Here is a 19,266-nt window from a genome sequence, read left to right on the forward strand (position 1 = left end):
AGTATATCAAATCCCGAGTGAGAACACGAATCACTGATGTGCATTTGGAAAACTGTTTGCGTGTAGGAACAACCTCACTCGATATCGATATTGATGCACTTAGTTCTGCCACACAAAATCAAACTCACTAAAATTTATTATTTTTATATTATTTTGTTTATTTTTTATTATTTAAAAAAAATCTAATCTAATAAATATGTTTGATTCTGATTTTTGTTTTATTTTATTAATTTATATATAATATATATTTCTTTTTTGTTTTGTATTATAAAAAAATCGGTTTTGCGGCCCGGTAGGAAATCTCATTTTTAGAATCTGGCCCGGCTGCTGAAAAGGTTGGCCACCCATGATCTAAACCCACTCTCCGACCATGTCCGATCCTAATAGGATCATTATGGGCCTCCACAGAGTGGGGGTTTGCGTTAACAGGTTTTATTTGTTTTTACGAGAAATGGATGTCAGCCACTTGCTCAACCTATTAGGTCCATACTCTGACTCAACAAACCCACACTCAAATGGAATATTTCGATATGCGAAGAAATTTGGTTGAACAGTAATTTTCCTTATTGGATGGAAGTAAATGATCCAAAGCAAGTGATAACAGTAAAATTACACACGTGACCAGTAATGAATCTGTTATAATACTTATATACCTACAGTAGACGTAGTAACGCATTGCAGTTTGTTCTAGCATTCATTATTCAGCGCCATCTGAAAATTTCAGATTAAACTTAATTTTCATATAAATATTAGTTTCCTAAAAATATTCAGTGCCCATTCACAGAAATATCTTTCGAATAAAATTTTTATAGATTTGTTTTATTCGTTAGACATGTACCCCAGAAATATTACAATTTTTTTGCATTTCGCTGTAGTTTTGTAATAATAAACCAATTAAATCCTTCCGTTTTCAGATTGGCATACTACGAGAGGACATACGAGTTCATGTCCCAAAAAGAGATGATGTCTACTGCTACTAGCCATTACACGGGACAGGCTTTGAAACAGCTGTATGTGTTAGTTCTTGGACTTGATGTGATAGGAAACCCTTACGGTTTAGTGATGGGTCTCAGCAAAGGAGTGGAAGATTTGTTCTATGAACCTTTCCAGGTACATATATATAATTCTTATTTTGCAATATTTTCAGGTTTCCGAGGATTCATTCTAATTATCAATGTTCAAATTGGTTTGTCAAAATCTTTATCTCATGACAAAATGCTGTGTGAAGTCATCCCCACACGGTGTTGAATGGTGGCGCCACAAGCAATGGACTGATTGAGTCGGTGTAAAATAGAATATATTCTATTTTGTTCATGATTCAAGCACTCAACTGATATCTGTCATTTTTATGATGCTGATCATCGTTGCAGGCAGTTCATGGAGCATAACACCTATATTTCACCCCACACAAGGGTTTCCAGAATGTGTAAAAATGTTTATATCATATTTTTGTAATGTTTGTAGGGTGCCATCCAAGGTCCGGGAGAATTTGCAGAAGGTCTGCTGTTGGGGGTGCGTTCCCTGGTGGGGCATGCGGTGGGAGGAGCAGCGGGTGCGGTGTCTCGCATCGCGGGGGCCATGGGCCACGGTCTGGCTGCGCTCTCGTGCGATTCTGACTATCAGCGGAAGAGGCGTGATAACATCAACAAACCGCCTGCCAATCTTCAGGAAGGCATTGCTAGAAGTGGCAAAGGACTGCTCATGGTGATTATTTTAGTCAATACGTAAATTGGTGGATGTCATTATGGCCCGTCCGGTGAGACAGACAGTGCAGTACATACTGTCTTGGTCCATCAATGATATTTGTCGCCATATTCATTTTTTCTATTCTTGTAGCCAAATGGGGTTGAGCCAATGATATACATCCGACTCTATTTTAAAAAGTCTCTAGTCACATTACGTATTAAAAATGTAAAATCGAGTTTTTGAAGACATCGAATTTACATTTAATATCAGGAAGCCAAAACATATACATAATTACATAAATACTGATTTTCAAACGTTAATTCATAACTATATGATGTTTTTATGGTAAAAGTAATAGTTTTTATTGAGAAATTTGTTTATAAACTACATAATCATTTAAATGTAAAAAATATTTATAGAAGGTTTCACTGTGGATGTGACAATATCTTCCGTCTCAAGCAGAGAGGTGAAAAAATAATAATTTAGTCATATTCCCATAATTATATTTTTTGAACCTCACTAAATCATGAATTCGTCATTTTTGCATTGGTATGGAGGAATAAGGGATGATATTATAAATTTTTCATCAATATGATCTATTAAAATAAAAAATGTAATTGAGCTCAAGTGTCTTGGATTTTGTTATAGGGTGTGGTGGATGGAGTAAGTGGAGTATTCACTAAACCGATATCGGGCGCTCGAGAGGAAGGCGCTTTGGGATTCTTCAAAGGCCTCGGCAAAGGAGCGGTAGGACTCGTTGCGAGACCTACTGCCGGAGTTGTGGACTTTGCATCAGGATCACTTGACGCCGTCAAAAGGTATTCATTTCAATCAATGTTCTCTTGAATATTCAAAACTTCATGTCTTAACCCGGCACCTGCCTCAAAAATCGTATGACGCACCATAACTACCCATGAATTTCATTATCGTCTTTGTTCTATACTAAAAAAAGCAATAAAAAATATGTCACAGCTCCAGTCGAGAACCCAAAGCCATTAAGATAATTTCGACACACTAAAAAATCTGATATTAAAAAATCAGTTATAATATCAGAAACACTCGAACAAACGAATGCTATCCAAATTTGAAAGAACTTACCGCAAGTCGCCATTTTGTAGCAAATAGTTAGAGCTCTGCGCGGTGTGTAATATTTCGACACTTGTGCATACGTTCCCACGAATCGAGCGTTACTAATTTTCAAGTGCATATCGATAAATCACATATTAATGTCTTCGGGTTGAGTCGTAAACAAATATAAAGGGGACCCTTTTAATATATTTAAACTACACAAACACTTCACTTATTGAATATTATTGATAAATTAACACGAACTCACATATTAAAAAAAAAAACAAATACAATAATAAACCTATTTTAAAATTCTTTAGATGTGTGATATATTTTAAAGCAAGGTGACAGACATAACGCAACATCACACGTTGGGCACATATAGCGAGAGAGTTTTGTTTTTTTCGGATTTTTTTTAGAATTCCCGCATACGAAACATCTTCTTCTAGGCTTATCGGTATTTTGTGTCGGTAAAATGTATTCTGGCAAATGTCCCGTTGCACTTTTGGGCAATAATCGTACGGGATTATCGCTAGTTGACGCTGTCGGCTTAGGCAGGGGTGCATTTGAAATTCTCACACAATATTTGTCCACTAGTTGTTTTATTACACAGAGTTGAAAATCGCCCAATGTTTTTTTGTCAGATTTAATAAATTTATATAAATAAAAAGCATTTAATAAATATAAGTCGATCATGTGGAATGCGACCTTTTTATACCACTTGATCGATTTTCTCATACACGACAAGTTGCTAAGCATCATGTCGGACTTATCTACCGTACCCATATTTTTGTTATAATCTATAACACATTTTGGTTTTTCAATGTTTTCGCCAGTTCTATAGTTCACTTTTCCCGTTGGTCCAAATGATGCATCGTGGAGGGTGGATAGCATGTGAACATCCCTCCTATCGTGCCATTTCAGAGCCAAAAGTGGACTATTGTACTTAGCCTCGGTATCTCCCTTTTTCAGTTTGCTGAACTCTGGCATATCTTTACGATTTTTTCTCACTGTACCGCAAGCATTCGTTTTGTGAGAGTGAAGGTATTTAAAGAGCGCCGGACTCGAATACCAGTTATCACACCATAAGGTGTGACCTTTCCCGATATAGTCTTTCATTAGCGTTGTCACTACCGCACCGGAAATACCGAGATTTTCATTGTCTTGTATGTCAGTCCCTTCCCCACAATAAATTATAAAGTCAATAATATATCCTGTCATTACGTCACACATCACAAACATTTTTATTCCAAATCGATGTCTTTTGGAAGGAATGAATTGAGTCGTATAGAATCATATGTAGAACTGTGCACTATTCATCGTTTCGAGAAAATGACGAAAAACGCTTTGTTGGATTTTTGAGTTTTATAAAAGCATAAAATATTTTTCTACTTTTAGAAATTAGAAATACACAACAGAATTTACGTATGTCAGAATTCTGATTGTTGTAAATAATTAAATATAATTGTTTTAAAAGTGAAGAGTGCTACATTTGATACTCACATAGTATACAGTTCTGTCTTTGTTACCAAGGTTGTGTAACGTTCTGTATTTGATCCCAAACAATTGTGGATGACGTCACTAAGAAGTAGTTCAAATTTACCAGTGCAGTACATCATTATAATAAAAATAATGTATTTTTTTATTTATTGATTTCAATTTTAATAGGTACCTACATAAAATTTATAATACTTTAATTTTAAATTGATTAAATATTGTATGTATTAAAAGAATAACATGAAACCATAAACATACAGGGAGACAGAGATATTATTGTATGACATATTTTATAATAAAGAAAATAGGACATATTTTCCAATGTATTAGGTATTAATAATAATAACGGAATAAAATCTATACTATAAGTTCATTTAGAATGTCATCTTGTATTTCACCTAAGTTCACGTCCCCCGAATCTCGTATATTATTCCGGGAGTTATTTTCATCACATGTTTTTTTTTATAGAATTGGAGAGTACCTACGTAAAGTTTACCATTGTGGCCCATAATGCTTAGTTAATAATTTATTCAAAAACTTCTTTCACTTGGCAACCTTTTTGCAACTGTAAATGGACGAATCGTATCAATGTTATTATTTTTCTTGTATAATATTCTTTAGTTTCCCGTAATCTGATCGATATAAATTCTCTACCTGGACTAAAACATTCCCCTAACGTTTTGAACGCTTCATATTTCTTTTGGACTCAGAAAACTTAATATGTCATCGATAAGAAAAAAGGAATGAAATAAGCAGTTCACAGAAAATAAATAAGATTTAAGAACACAAACAAAAAGTGAACAAAAACAATCCAAATAATTATAGAAACTATTCTTGTTGGCGGAGAGGGGGGACTGGTAGAGAGGGGGGGGGGTTTAATCTAGTTTTAATAATATAAATAAAATTTCATAAAAACAATTGTACTAAAATCCACTTTATTTAATGAATCAGGAGCGGTTTATCCTTATAGGAAAATTTTCAACTGATGTTTCATTCGTCCGAGGATGAAAAAGAATTAGCACTATGTTTTTGAAATAGTTGAAACTTGGATAAATAAAATAGTAAGTAATAATAAGTAATATTTTCAAAACATTTGATGTAGGTACGCCTATGGATTTTACACGCACTGACCTGCTAACTTTGTCGATTTTTGCCTGTCATTTTTCAGGATTTCTGCTTCTCTTGCGACCTTTTTTTATTATTACTGGTGTTGGTTGGTACTCCATGAGGGGACTAGCTATCAGTATTTATATGTTTTGGTAAAAAAAAACATAAAAAACTCAACTTTAAACACGGCATGTCAACAGTCACAACTGAACGATATGTATGCGCGGGCATATTGTGACGTCACTTAGGGCAACTCTGTGATTGGTCGAAACCGAACAGTTCTACTTGTGTTTCCAAAGACGTGAACACTTCTAACTTTGATACCAAGCCCTATTTTCTTTCACGATTTTATACCACACAGATATGATTTTAATTCGAATATTATATTGCTAGTCATACATTATGATCCGAAGAATAATGTGGCATACTTAGTTCAATTTCGACATATATGCGACAGTTCTACTTTTGATACTATACGACTCAATTGTTTAAAAATTAATCTACCCTTAAACACGATTATGCTATCATCTATGCAAAGATTCTGATACGGTATCATCGTTTCCCTAAAAATTGTTCTTGTGTGTTCTAACAGTAATCTAATTTTAGCTAGTCTATCATTTGAGGCGGTCACACTAGGATCAGAAAAATGAAGCATTTGTAAAATAAGTTGGTATCGATTTCTAGCCATTATTTTCCCAAAAATGTCTGCATGCAGGTAAGGATTGGTACTCCAATGTTCCTCTATCGACGTGTGCTTATTTCGAGTCATCAGCATTGATACGGCAAAAAATGTATACAACTCCGGCACTGACGTGTCTGTCCAATTGTGTGACCGCGATTTCGGTCCGAGGTCTCCCGCACTTTACGAATGGTTAAAAAATGTATTCGTTTGGTTCACTATTTCCGACATTATATTTTTATTCAAAAAATGTTCAAAGAAAAGACATTCGGGAGAGGATTCGTCCAAGTCGTTCGATGTCATGCCAGATCGACAATCATTGAATTCGTGAACTATTGGAATATACGGACCAGTTCTCCATGACCGCAAAAATTCAATTGGCTCGTCAGAGTCCGTATCGTCAACATCATGATCAGTCTCATGTTGTTCCAATTCCTCTTCCGACATGTCATAATCTGAGTCCAATTCCTCATTAGTACGCACATTTTCTTCCTCCATATTTACGCACTATAAAACTATGAAATGTTTTTAAAATGTTTAACTACAGTATTAAGAAACGCCAAATCACAGAAACCATTAAACTCACACACCATAGTTATTGATATCAGTATTAATTTTCACATTCACTAAAATGGGACACGGTAGACAGTACAAAAAGTATTTTAAAAATCGCGATAAAATAAATTCATACGTTCAATAGTTAATCATGCCAGTTTTAATGTGATAAGTACAACAGACAGCAAAAAAAGGATTTATCAACGATTGCGGTAAATATTCAACTTGTATGTGATAAATACAATCCCGCGCAATGGCCCGCTCGGTTGAAAGTCTGTCGTATACTGCGCAGTCGCGGCGCGCAGTTCAAACTGATTTCTGTCGACCGGCAAAACTTGGCCGTACGAATTGGTTCGAAACTTTGGTGATTATTTTATATTTAGAACCAATGCTTTTAAAATATGTCATAGGTGGCAGGAGAAGGACAAATCAGGCCAAATTTACGTGAAAAAATCAGTCCCGTATGATAAATATGGACGCGGTGGCATCGATTTATACACATGCGCATTGCGAATTTGGCCGATTTGTACAAGGTGTGTGACATTGGCGCCGGCCGGGTTAATGAACTTTCAGAAGATTACTTTCATTCTACCTTAAAATATTGGTGTGAGTAGATTGCCTCGAAGCATCAATAATTCTTTTATGGGTTTCTGGATAATTAATATTAGTAATAGGAAAAGAAACCATGAAATATAATAGAACTGTTAATTATTATATGATTTGTTTTCAAAATCACAATCATCCCTATTCTCTTGTATTGTAATACTGTAGATATGTATGAGTATTGCAGAGGAATATGATCTGTTAATAATAGGGCTGCCGACATGTCAACGGAAGTTCAGAGACAGCGTCCGCCGCGTTGGTTAGCAGCTGATGGCCTTGTGACTCCATATTCACAGCAGAGCGCAGAGGGATACAAGATTCTCAGGGACCTTGATAAGGTTTGCATTAAATAGATTAAACATCCAAAACACATCCCTAATGAAAGATTCTTTAGTTTTAAGTATAGATTATAACACATATTTCATCCATTACTCTGTCATGTTAGTTGTTTTTTGTACATATTGGATAATATTAGATCCTACCGATTGTAATATATTATGTGGTGTATTTTTCATCGTTCTTCTTTTTGTGCCATCTCCGTTATTGCACATTGGCGATGAGTTCAGCCAATTTCTCCCTGTCCATTGCTGCTCTAAATAGGGATGGAGTGCTGAGCTCAAACCAGTTCATTCTCAATTCATCATCTTTGAATAATTAATATAATATATTCCAAACTTATTATCCTGATACATTGACGGGTAAAACTGATAATTTTGGACTCATCAGTACTTAGTGCCTGTGGGTCACTTTGGGGTGGGTACAGTAAAACCTCGTTAGTAAAAGCACTGGTAATTCGAAATATTCGCGAAAAAAAAGTCCAGTGCACTATTTCATGAGCCAGTCATTGAAAATTGTGACAGACTTTTCTTAAAACAACAAAAATTACTTATTTTATGAAAGTAATAAAAATAATCCTGACATTTTATGACCCATTGACACGTCATCAGAGGCACAACTCCACTCAAAGGAAAAGCAATAACTCACATGTTTCAGGGCTGTAGGTATTTAATTGTTGATCGTTTATTGGATTTTCACATAGTTTTACAAGAGAACCAATGCCAAACAATTGTGTTGACAAATATGGAAAAATAAAAAATATTTCGTAGTTTTTTATAATTCTAGCTACTTGGTAACTTCAATTTATGGATTAATGACACATGGTATTTGCACAGATTTTAATTTGAAAGAATTGTATCGGAAATTTGGTAGTGCCTACGTGCGACGTGCCGTCTATGATCGGAAACGAAATTTATGAAAATTGAAAAAAAAAATTTCTTCATAATTTTAATATTTTTCCCCCATACATTTCATATTTCATAATTCGAATTTTTTTTTCAAATAATTCAAAATATTACTTATTAAAATAGGATTTCAAAAAAACAAGACTGTATGGCTGCGTCTGACAATCGCATACGCTTTTGAGACACAAAATTCCCTGATTTTTTTGAGTCGACGTTGGCTTAATTGTGTTAAATGTCCCGATCAGTCTAAATGTTTTGTGTTTTTTATCCACTTTTTTTCATATACATTCAGTTCATAATCGTATATCTATTTATAGAACTAAAATCACATGATCGCACACACGTGAACTCAAATTTTGTATACAGTCGAACTTGGTTATTACGAGGAAGATGGGACCGACTGAATTTGCTCGTTATAAGCGTTACTTGTTATATCGGAGAATAGGTATTTTTAACCGGTTATATGCCGGGAGTTTTAGTATGGCCGTGAATGAAGGGCCGCGATTTTCTTTTATAAAACCCGAGAGAATTCCCGTTGGGAAATTTCCGAAACCCAACTGTATATACAGTACCTTAAGTATATAGAACTAATTGTAATTTGATCTATGTATGTAATAATTTAGTAAGATTTGTTATCATGTTATGTATATTGAATTAATATATTATGTCTATTCGCAGGGTAAATATGTAGCAACTGACTTGTACGTGATACACATTTGGGTGGTGACTCTTAAAGAAGTGGTCTTGTGCACCGACAAACGTCTAGCATACCTGGAGAAAAATACCGTCTTCGGCGGATGGCAGGTGAGAATTTATAGAGCCACATTAATCAACATCTCCTCGTATGTAAAATTAAGTCATAAATTGAATAATAATCCAATCAACAATACTTATTATATTACCGTCTCTAACAAAGTGTTATTGAGTGCCCGTAACGTAGTATTGGGGAAATATTACTAATCACTTTGAGGAAATGGAATTACCTTAATTACTAACTGATACTTAATATTATGATTTAAAATACAAAAGCCGATTGCCAATAAGTAATGCAATTTAGAAAGGGCTACAGAGAGTATTGTAAAGTCCATTACTTAACTTTGTCGCAATTAGATATGACACATATATCATAGTGGTCAGGCACATGGGTGCGAAACTCGAGGGGCGTAGGCATTGGCGGCTTAATCCGGAAAAAGCTAGCAGGTCAATTTTGAATATATTATTTTAATTTGCCTTTTCGTTGTATACTGAAAAGACGTATTGCAAATTGACTTTTTATACATTATAGAATAAGTGCTAGAAATTGTTATAGGTAGGTACCTACTTACCCTTCAAAAAATGTCCGTTTTTCATAACGCCAACCCATCGTTAACCGAAATTGCACACAACGCGTTATAATTTTTTGTAAATTAGGTCCACTTTTCTTTCTTTGCTTTTTGAAAAATCATCAATCACACGATTATAAAAATTGTCTATTTTTCCCACATATTTTTTTTCAATACTGAGCATTGCAAGAGCGGTCAGTCTATCCTGGCCCTATTGCGTAGAAAGGTTTTTATTCTTTTGAGAGTGGAAAAACATCTTTCACTTTCAACTGTTGTCATTGGTATGACGCAAATAAATTGGAGAACTTTGATCGACTCGGAAAATGTTTCGTTGAAATTATTGCTGAGTAAAAAATGTAGAAAAGAAACTGCACTATTAGCGCCATGCAAATCATCTCGTTGATAAAACACCAATAATTCATTTTTTAACTTGATTATGTTTATTTCTTCTAACAGTTTTACCAAATTTACTTGACGTGTGGAAAAATTATTTTTAAAATCAGCGTAATTTTCTTTATTGAACAAATCGGATATAATGAGATGATCGTTGGATGTGAATCGTGCTTCCATTTCCATTATAATTGTATCACAGACTTCAATTGCTACTGCGTGCGTACTAACTGCTTCACAAAAATGTTATAAATCACTAAAAACCAAACGTTGTGTGTATATGAAATAACTACACCAAAAACTCCTTACATATGATTAAAATAACCAAAGGCATTCGTCAAAACCTGTCAACGAATCCGAACCGCATACACAGTTGCGTCTTGAGACCAATTATCTAGTCAGTGTTATCATTCTGTTTCATTTAATTAGGTGAAAAAATCTTTTGTCTCACACTCGGGCATTGCCGATATTACAGTAATTCACGCACCGTTACAAGCTTCGATCTCGTATTTTGTGTTATATCGATCTCTGTCTTATGTATGAGAAACGAGAGAGAAAATTTTATAAAAATATTCAATTTGGGTCAATTTTCAGACTGCCGGCGAACACAATATTTTTGTTCGGGGAATTATCGCCCAAACAAAAAAAGCCCAATAGACTGGGTCGACACAATATCGCGCGCCCTATAATTTCAAATCCACCGATTATTATTAATATTATTATATATGACATTGCACATATTATTAATATTATTATGTCGATTGTAAGGTATTTATTATGGCAGGTCAATGACCTAATGACCTAAGCAGGGAGCCGCCAGTGGGCGTAGGTTTGCGTCCTGCTAGGTGTCTTATTTTTTCAAAAGATTTTTTCATATTTCTCAGAAGTGTTTTCAAATTATTTATGTTCAATAAAATAATTACATTCTTAAATCTTGTGAATTATTCGTTGAATAAAACAAATATTTTATTAAATTTATAACCATTTTTTTTTCAGATGGTGTGGTCTTACACGTGGAGTGAACTACCGAGCCCTCCTAAAGCTGTTGAGAAAGGAGTCTTTGTGACTACGCCTGAGGGAAAGAAGAAGGGATTGTTCGGCGGAGCTGCGCCTGGAAAGCTCATCCTCATCCATAAGGAGCAGCAGCGTGAATTCCTGGCTGGACACTGCCTGAAGCTGTACAACGATGTCCGCTGACATGAGGCACTGTTGTCAAGAATGTGGATGGCGGAACGCCCCTCCACCAAACGCTTCAATCTTTCTCTTTACACATTCTGGCAACACTTCAGCGTGCACAACGCCACCATGCAATTGGCTTACTTTTTCAATTTGCACCACATCCAATCTTTGGGCACAATTTTTTAGACTCTTACTATGTTTACGTGTTAATGTTTTATTGTGTTTATGGTTTTAGTGTTTATAGGGTAAATGGTACGGCTATCGACATACCTCAAGATTTATACTAAATTAAAATAGTGAAAAAATGCGAATCAATAAAATTTTCGCAGCCTACATGGTCCAAACCGTAAGCCTCTGGGTGGTTATACCATGGTTACTGTGTTCGATTCCTTGTGTGGTCACAATACATTTATGTGATTTTATTAAATCTGGGTATTTCTGTGATGTGTTTCACCACTGTAATTGGTGACCTGTTATTATGTTAAAAATAATGCATATTGATTGTGAAGCATTAATTCAAAATAATGATAATCACTGTTCAGTTTACAAAAATATTATGTATGTCTATTTTTTTAGATGTCATACGAGTAAATGAAGTGTTATTATTGTTACATAGGATTATGTACTTAAAACGCTATAAAATCCATTAAATATTCTAAAAATGGTTACCTATGCATCTGTAACATGCTCTCGGTATGTTATACTTTACTCGAAAAACCTATTGCATGGAAGAATGAAACGAAAACTGAACTATAGCTGTGTCACTTACTCTATTTTATTTATCTTAAGTTACTAACCAATACGGTACGCGGGTTCTAACAGAGTGATATCCTGTATAAAATATGGAAATGTTTTGTTATAACTGCTGACTATTGAAATGTCACAGTTTGCATTGTCATTATGATTTACTAATGTGCGGGTTGTACGTGAAAAATGTTTTGTCGGAGTCCAGTTGTGTTCAGTCTGATGCCATTTAGAACTTGGTGAATAATTTAACACAACTAATTTCATGAATGCATAGTATCGGTGGTGTAGAAGAGATGAAGTCAGTTACATAACACAATTTAAAAAATTAATATAGAATCGTATGTCAATTTCTCATCGCTGCGAGTTGAGAACTTCGACTGATTTGTTGACATAAAGGGGAATATAAATATTAATAATGTTTTACTAAAATTGACTCATTTCACGTTTTCCTCACCCATACAAAGTTTAGCTAATAAACTAGTTGAAATCAGACTTACAATTATTGTGTAATTATTCAGTGAGCGGTTGGTTGAATGTTTTGTCAGTTAAGATTGTAGAATGAGAATAGATTGAAATCAAAGTTTACGATGTTTAGAGATCTGTTAAGAAAGTTATACGGTATGAAATAATTAATTATCGTTTGATTTGATTTTCGTAAATAATATTTTTTATTGATAATGATGGAAAGTTTTCTTTTACTTTTATATTTAAAGTATAAATCTTTCTTAATGTTTAGTTGTACTTTGCCTTTTCTTCACAATTTGTTGTTGCTTTTAGAGGCAGGTCTTTCTTGAATTTCGTTTTGATGTAATTATTTCACATTTATATAATGAAGTAGGTACTTAACTACATTATTGACTGTTATAAGGCTGATATGGAACGCTTTCAAGCTCCATCTATTCATAAAATCAAAATTTCAAATTTCATCTATTACACAAGTATCCAAATGTGCATTATAGAAATTAATACACATACATTATAAAAAGATAATTTAATTACCATAAACAATGATAAACTTTACTATTGAAAATGTGTGAGATTTTATGAAACTGTTTTAGAATAAATTAATGCATAATAATACTATTATTTTTATAAACCCAAATTAGATGTTTCTGTATTACTTGTCTTTTATATTAATGGATGGAGTTGCCTATTAATAAAATTGGCTTGACATAGCACTATGCAGGATGCCATTATAAAGGCTTTTCAAACAATTTGATTGATTATTATATCTCAAGAAAATACTAAATAATCGACAGAAAATATTACACTATACTGTCTTGTCTCTTTGAGACCTGCTTCTATTGCTTATTTTATGAAATAATATGTTAGTTCTAGGTTTATAAATTATAAAATTATGCTTGTTTATCATATACATAGTATATATGTATGTATAAAGAACACATCAAAGAAAACTGCACAGTCATGCATTTATAGCCAATATTTATACCGAATTTTCATTGAACCAATTTCACAGAACGAATATTGTGTTAACGCCATATTGATTTTACAAATTACTGTACCTATTATTTTTACGCCATGTATGCAGATGTAAAAGCACAAATAGTACCTAATACAAAATACTTTATGTACCGGTGATGCTACAAAATGTTCAGTTCCAATTCCACAATTATTATATTACACATTACACACAAGAAATTGGATGTTACAATTTTAACCGGTCTCGGATGTAATAAAGCAATTTTGAAATTATAACCGAACATTTTGAAGTGTTTGTTATTTATTTCTAATGACGTCATTCTACCGAGAGTTAACAGTGAAAAATAAATATAATACCTACCAGTTACAACTTATTTTGCTAGTCCTTTCCTGTAAAATTATATTGATGGCTATATTTTTTTTGCGTTTACATATTTGCTTCTGCAATGTTCACAAATCCCAAGTTTCACAAATTTATCAATAGTTATATTTTTAAGTTAATGTTTAATTATGATTACACAGTCAGTTATATTTGTAACAATAAAATCTCGGTTGATTTTCGGTTCGTATTGGAATTCGTATTAATGAGGTTTTACTGTAGTATGTTGAATAATTTGACAAAATATACCGGCAATTGAAATAACATGAATTATGAGGCATCTATTTCAAAAGACGGATAAGTCCACATAATGGGCAAAATCTAACAAAAAATACGCAAATATTTTCTGTATGTAATTATCTATAACTTCCAAAACCCGCCAAAAGCATACGAACTAAAATGTTTAAAAACTGATACAAACAAATAAATGTCAATATGTCTACATATTCATTTTTCACTTTTCACAAAAATGGGCATATTATTTTAACTAACTTTAAAAATACAATACGATGGACAAAAGTCACTATCGTTAAAAACAAAAAATTTACCCATTAAACTCAAAAACTTTGTTTACCACAAATATTGAATTGTGGACTTACTGGTTTTTTTGAAATAGACTATGTAGTTATGTATATCATTTTACCCGGTCTTATCAGAGATCTGTTAATTTTATCTTTATGATAAAATATTTTGTTGATTTTGATACTCTTCAAGCAAAATGAAAATATTTTATATCAAAGTAATAATGTTACATGCTAGAACTATTTTTATTGGTATGTATTTGCCATTCTGAATATGTAAAATATTAAACTAAAAATAAAAAAAATCATGTCATTTTCGGTTTGATTAAAAAATAGTAATTTGAGTGATGTAAAAAATAATATATTATACTAACATAATACCAGATACATATTTTTTTTATTCATTAAAAATAATCTCAATCACAGAAAAGTGTTATCATTTCTATTTGACATGATGTCAATATTACATTAGGTCATACACTACATAACCGAGAGAAGATTACTTGTTATTTATAATAAACTGACTCAAATGGCGTGAAATAAAAAAAATATTAACTGTTGAGTTCTTATCTCATCATTTGTTAATTCTATAAAATGTAACATTACTGTTTTTTGGCTCTAACTGAAATTTCAGTCGATTCTAATACCTGAAATTCATTTATGACATTCTAACGTTTTCTAAGGTTTTACAAATTTCCTAATTTATTGATAATTTCATTAGTCAATTAACGTTATTAGCTGTATACGTAGATATGTATACGTATGAAATAAACAAGGGAAAAGGTTTTATAACCATTCATCAATAAAATAATGTTTTGTGTGAAAATATTGAATACTTGCGTTTTACGCGTAGTCGCTTTCGATAGATATAGTGATTATTTTATATCCATTGATTTAAAGTAGGCATAATAATAATATACCTTATACCAGTGTTCATAATATTTAACTCAATGTGTTCTAGGGACTAACCGGTTGATCCCTTGGCCTCCGGGTTTTAGAGTCTCGCTCAATGAAAAACAAAATACTATGATTTCAGTTATCTTGTTACAAAATAATATTATATCTGTAAATTATGTGACGGACACCGAAGGATTGCGTGACTTGTAACAATCTATATACATTCTTACCAAAACATTAATTATACTCGACAACACTAAATCAAATCTCACACTCTAAAACCCGAGGGAAAAGGTAGAAACTTTAAACATAAAGAATAATTTTTACAAAATCTTACGTTTACGGTCCCATTTTTGAATGAGGAAAGACTTATATAATAAACTTATTAGTCAAGCGATGGCAATAATCCCTACATCTTTCACACACTGGGCTAAATTACCGTGATCTAATAATCTAAACGCAAGATGGTAGGATCTAATTACGTCTACTATTAATTTATTATGTATAATGGTTTTTTTTTCCTTTTTTTTCTCTCCTCCAACTTCCACTCATTTGATCTCCTTTAATGGCATTACAATTTAATTATTTTTGCTTTTCATTGTATTGTATTTCCTATTCCTAATAACAAAATGCCAGAGCACAAAAAACAAGCATAGATAAGAAATAAAATGTGTTACATATCTCTACAAACTATTTTCATGTTGTAGCTATGTTAATCAGGTTTTAATCAGAAATTCAGGTAATACATACTGTTTTCTCAGCAGTACCTAATAACATTCATGAAAGTTTCAAGTCTTCCTTTTATTAAAACTGGATCTTCATAATACATTTAATATTAATTCAAATGGTCATTTAAAAAACTAAGAAAACCTATGTAATGATTTTTCATTAAACTTTAATTTTGGATGACTATCTTGTATCAACTTGTTCTTGATTTAGTTACCTCCACCCTTTAGTGCAAACTAAATTACTATTGAACCTTCCGATGCACACCCTTTATTGATAAACTTATTTAAATGATATTATAGAAGTTGATTTATAATCGTCCTGCCTTACTAGTAATTTTGGATGTTAATAATATTATTATTATAGTAAATAAATTCAGATGTCAATCAAAAATACTATATGGTCCAATTATTCGTTGATTTTCATTCAGAGATTTCTTGAAAAATTATGGCATTTACATTGTTAAGATGTTTGACAAGATCGTTGTTCTTGCACATTTATCATAATCATATGATTATTAGGTTATAAGTGATAATGATAAACACTTTTTATTGAATATGACCTCAATGAGCTATTAACATTTTCGTGGATATGTCGGTTATAATTGATTATATTATCCTTCATTTAAATAATTACGATCACAGCCTTCCAATAAACCATCAGTTGGATTTATATATTCTATGTTCTGATAGAAAGAAATACTACTTTGAAAGTGTCATATCTGTGATACAATGTTAAATAATTGTCGCCTGATGATCATTCCTAATCTAGGGACTTAAAAGTTAAATAATGAATAACTAAGCTATGTTAAATGCCAATACCAGTGACACCCCAAATTCTGAATTGTTCATGAACCTACTGCCAGAGACAGAGACCTCTTTTCCTATGAATACTGCAATGAGACAGAGATTAGGTGAAACTGGCTTTACTGACTGATTCATTTTTCTTAATAGACAAGAAGGAAATAGTCATGACTTTTAAGCTCATTGGTTTTTTTTTGACTGGTGAGATGTATTGATGAGAAAATAGTCACGTTATAATTCATGTAACTATTAATATTTTATTATCCCACTATAGAATAAAATAAAAATTTTCTCATAATCCTTTAAATTTTTTTAAAAATAATTTAGTGTAATATGTTTATTTTGGACCTAATAGGTTGAGAAAGTGGCTGACATCCATTTCTCGTAAAAAACAAAATCTGTTAATACAAACCTCTACTCTGTGGAGGCCCATATGATTCTATTAGGATCGGACATGGTCGAAAAAAAAAAATGTTTAAAAGGCTCCTTTTGTTTATCTTTCTACTTACAACCTTATAATCCTCTTGATCGTGATATTGAAATGAAAGTGCATTTTAAAAATATATTGTAGAATTTTTGATTGATTTTTATTGTTCATAATAAATTCTATTGAAATGTTGTAATTAAACGTTTAATAAGCTTTTTTGGCTGTCGCTTTGGTTTCCGAAGATCCAAAATGCCTTAGTGGGGTGGTCAATTTTATTTTTTTATTGATATAATGTGTAGTAAATTGTTTGTTCATAGTAAATTTTTATTTTTTATTGCACATAAATATATTAACCAAAAGTGAATAAAGGAATATTTCTATGCCATGAATTTGTTTTATTTAATTTAATTATTTGGCCATGCTTTTTAAGGCTTCAAGCCTAGCAAGAAGAATTAGTTATAACAGACAGAAAGCGATGCATTATCGTCGATGCAGCCACAGTCCATAATAGCAACCGTAACAATAATTATATTTTTCCTGGTTAATCGGCGATTGCTGCGCAGAAGATAGAATTGCATTTACGCATGTTCATGGTTAAATTATTCCAATACATATTGTCTTCGACTCCTATTAATATTTTTACAAAGAAACCTAGATAGGAAAATGTATTGTGGATTTTATCACATTTTTTTTTTGTTAAAAAAAGTTCATTGTAGGAATTTTGTTGACAAATATCTCACCTAAACGCTTCCAATCAACATTTGCTGGGACTGATGAAGAGAAAATCCTTAGATGATATTAAAGGCATAATATTAAGCATAAATTTTATCCCAGAAATAACACACATACATAAAATTTATTTGTCTATTTGTTTTATTTATTGGTTTGCTTTTTCAGCTATGCTATATGCACCCTTATATTGTTGCAGAAGTATGTAGTAAATGAATACATATTTTGATGATATATTAACTGAGGGGCCAAGGAGTATACAAGGAAAAAAATGAGTTAGAAGCAGATTTCACATGTCCACACCAATTGATTCGACCTAGAGCTGTTATATTGAAAGAAAAATTATCGGTATTGTGTCACATGAAAAGTATCAGTATAAAAGGATGCTTGTCCACAATGGATTATTTTCCGAAAAAATATTGCAAATTATGTGTTAGTTTTGATCAGGTGTCATATTAATATTTTTTTGATGGCCCAAAAATGGTTGAACGTTGAACAGTAACGTATCGGCCTGTAATGTCATTGGTTCCGAATCCCAGGTCTGGCAAGAAAATCACATGTTCTCAATTTGTGTTTGGACCTCTGTAATAGGTTGAGCAGGTGGCTAACATCCATTTGTCGCAGAAACAAAAATCTGTTAATATAACCTTCACTGAAGGCCCATGATCTTAGAATCGTATAATAATGGTAAAACAAAATCAACTGTATGAAGAGTAATAAGCATTTTATTCCTAACATTTTATTAACTCACTTCTTTATATACCAAAAATGCTACAATACATATTATGGATAATGTAGAACCATACCTCATTTACATAGAATGTAGAAATTTACTCAACCTACACATATAGATCCCTTTAATCTTCAATTCCTCAATTTTATTGTTCCATAGATACAAGGCAGAGTGCAGAGACCAAGGACGTAATTATCAATTACCTACTGAAGGTTTATCTTTTTCAATATGTACATTGGGTGAAAAAGTCGCCACTTTCCACATCAGAATTTGGATTAGACCGTGGGGCAAACGCCCTAAAAATCTCACTTTACAGCGATTTCAATTTTGATAAACTAATTGAAAATTTCAGTTTTTAGGTGAAATTGCATTTTATTAATTTTAAAATCATATTTCCATTGCAAAAATAAATGTTTTTCACCGAGAATCAACTTAAAGCTTAATTTCCTGGAGGTACGAGGGTGGGTCAATAATTCCTTAGAAAAAAGCATTTAAAACAGTTTTTTATTTTTGTATTTTTTTTTTATTTCTCCACAT

At 32.4% G+C, this 19,266-nt stretch overlaps 1 protein-coding gene across 1 annotated transcript in view; it reads left to right on the forward strand.

Annotated features, from left to right (window-relative positions):
• Vps13 (vacuolar protein sorting 13C) overlaps nucleotides 1-12,464 on the forward strand; it is a 103,012-nt gene extending 90,548 nt beyond the window's left edge. The window contains exons 49-54 of the mRNA XM_085953718.1: nucleotides 915-1,110; nucleotides 1,465-1,704; nucleotides 2,335-2,504; nucleotides 7,407-7,533; nucleotides 9,115-9,240; nucleotides 11,145-12,464. Coding sequence (XP_085809844.1) covers nucleotides 915-1,110; nucleotides 1,465-1,704; nucleotides 2,335-2,504; nucleotides 7,407-7,533; nucleotides 9,115-9,240; nucleotides 11,145-11,345 — 1,060 coding nt within the window. The 3' untranslated portion in view covers nucleotides 11,346-12,464. The remainder of the gene's footprint in view (nucleotides 1-914; nucleotides 1,111-1,464; nucleotides 1,705-2,334; nucleotides 2,505-7,406; nucleotides 7,534-9,114; nucleotides 9,241-11,144) is intronic.
• The last annotated feature ends 6,802 nt before the right edge of the window (nucleotides 12,465-19,266 follow it).

Source organism: Rhyacophila brunnea, unplaced genomic scaffold, assembly GCF_057557595.1.
Source record: "Rhyacophila brunnea isolate RB1 unplaced genomic scaffold, BYU_Rbru_1.0 scaffold_10, whole genome shotgun sequence".
NCBI lineage: Eukaryota > Metazoa > Arthropoda > Insecta > Trichoptera > Rhyacophilidae > Rhyacophila > Rhyacophila brunnea.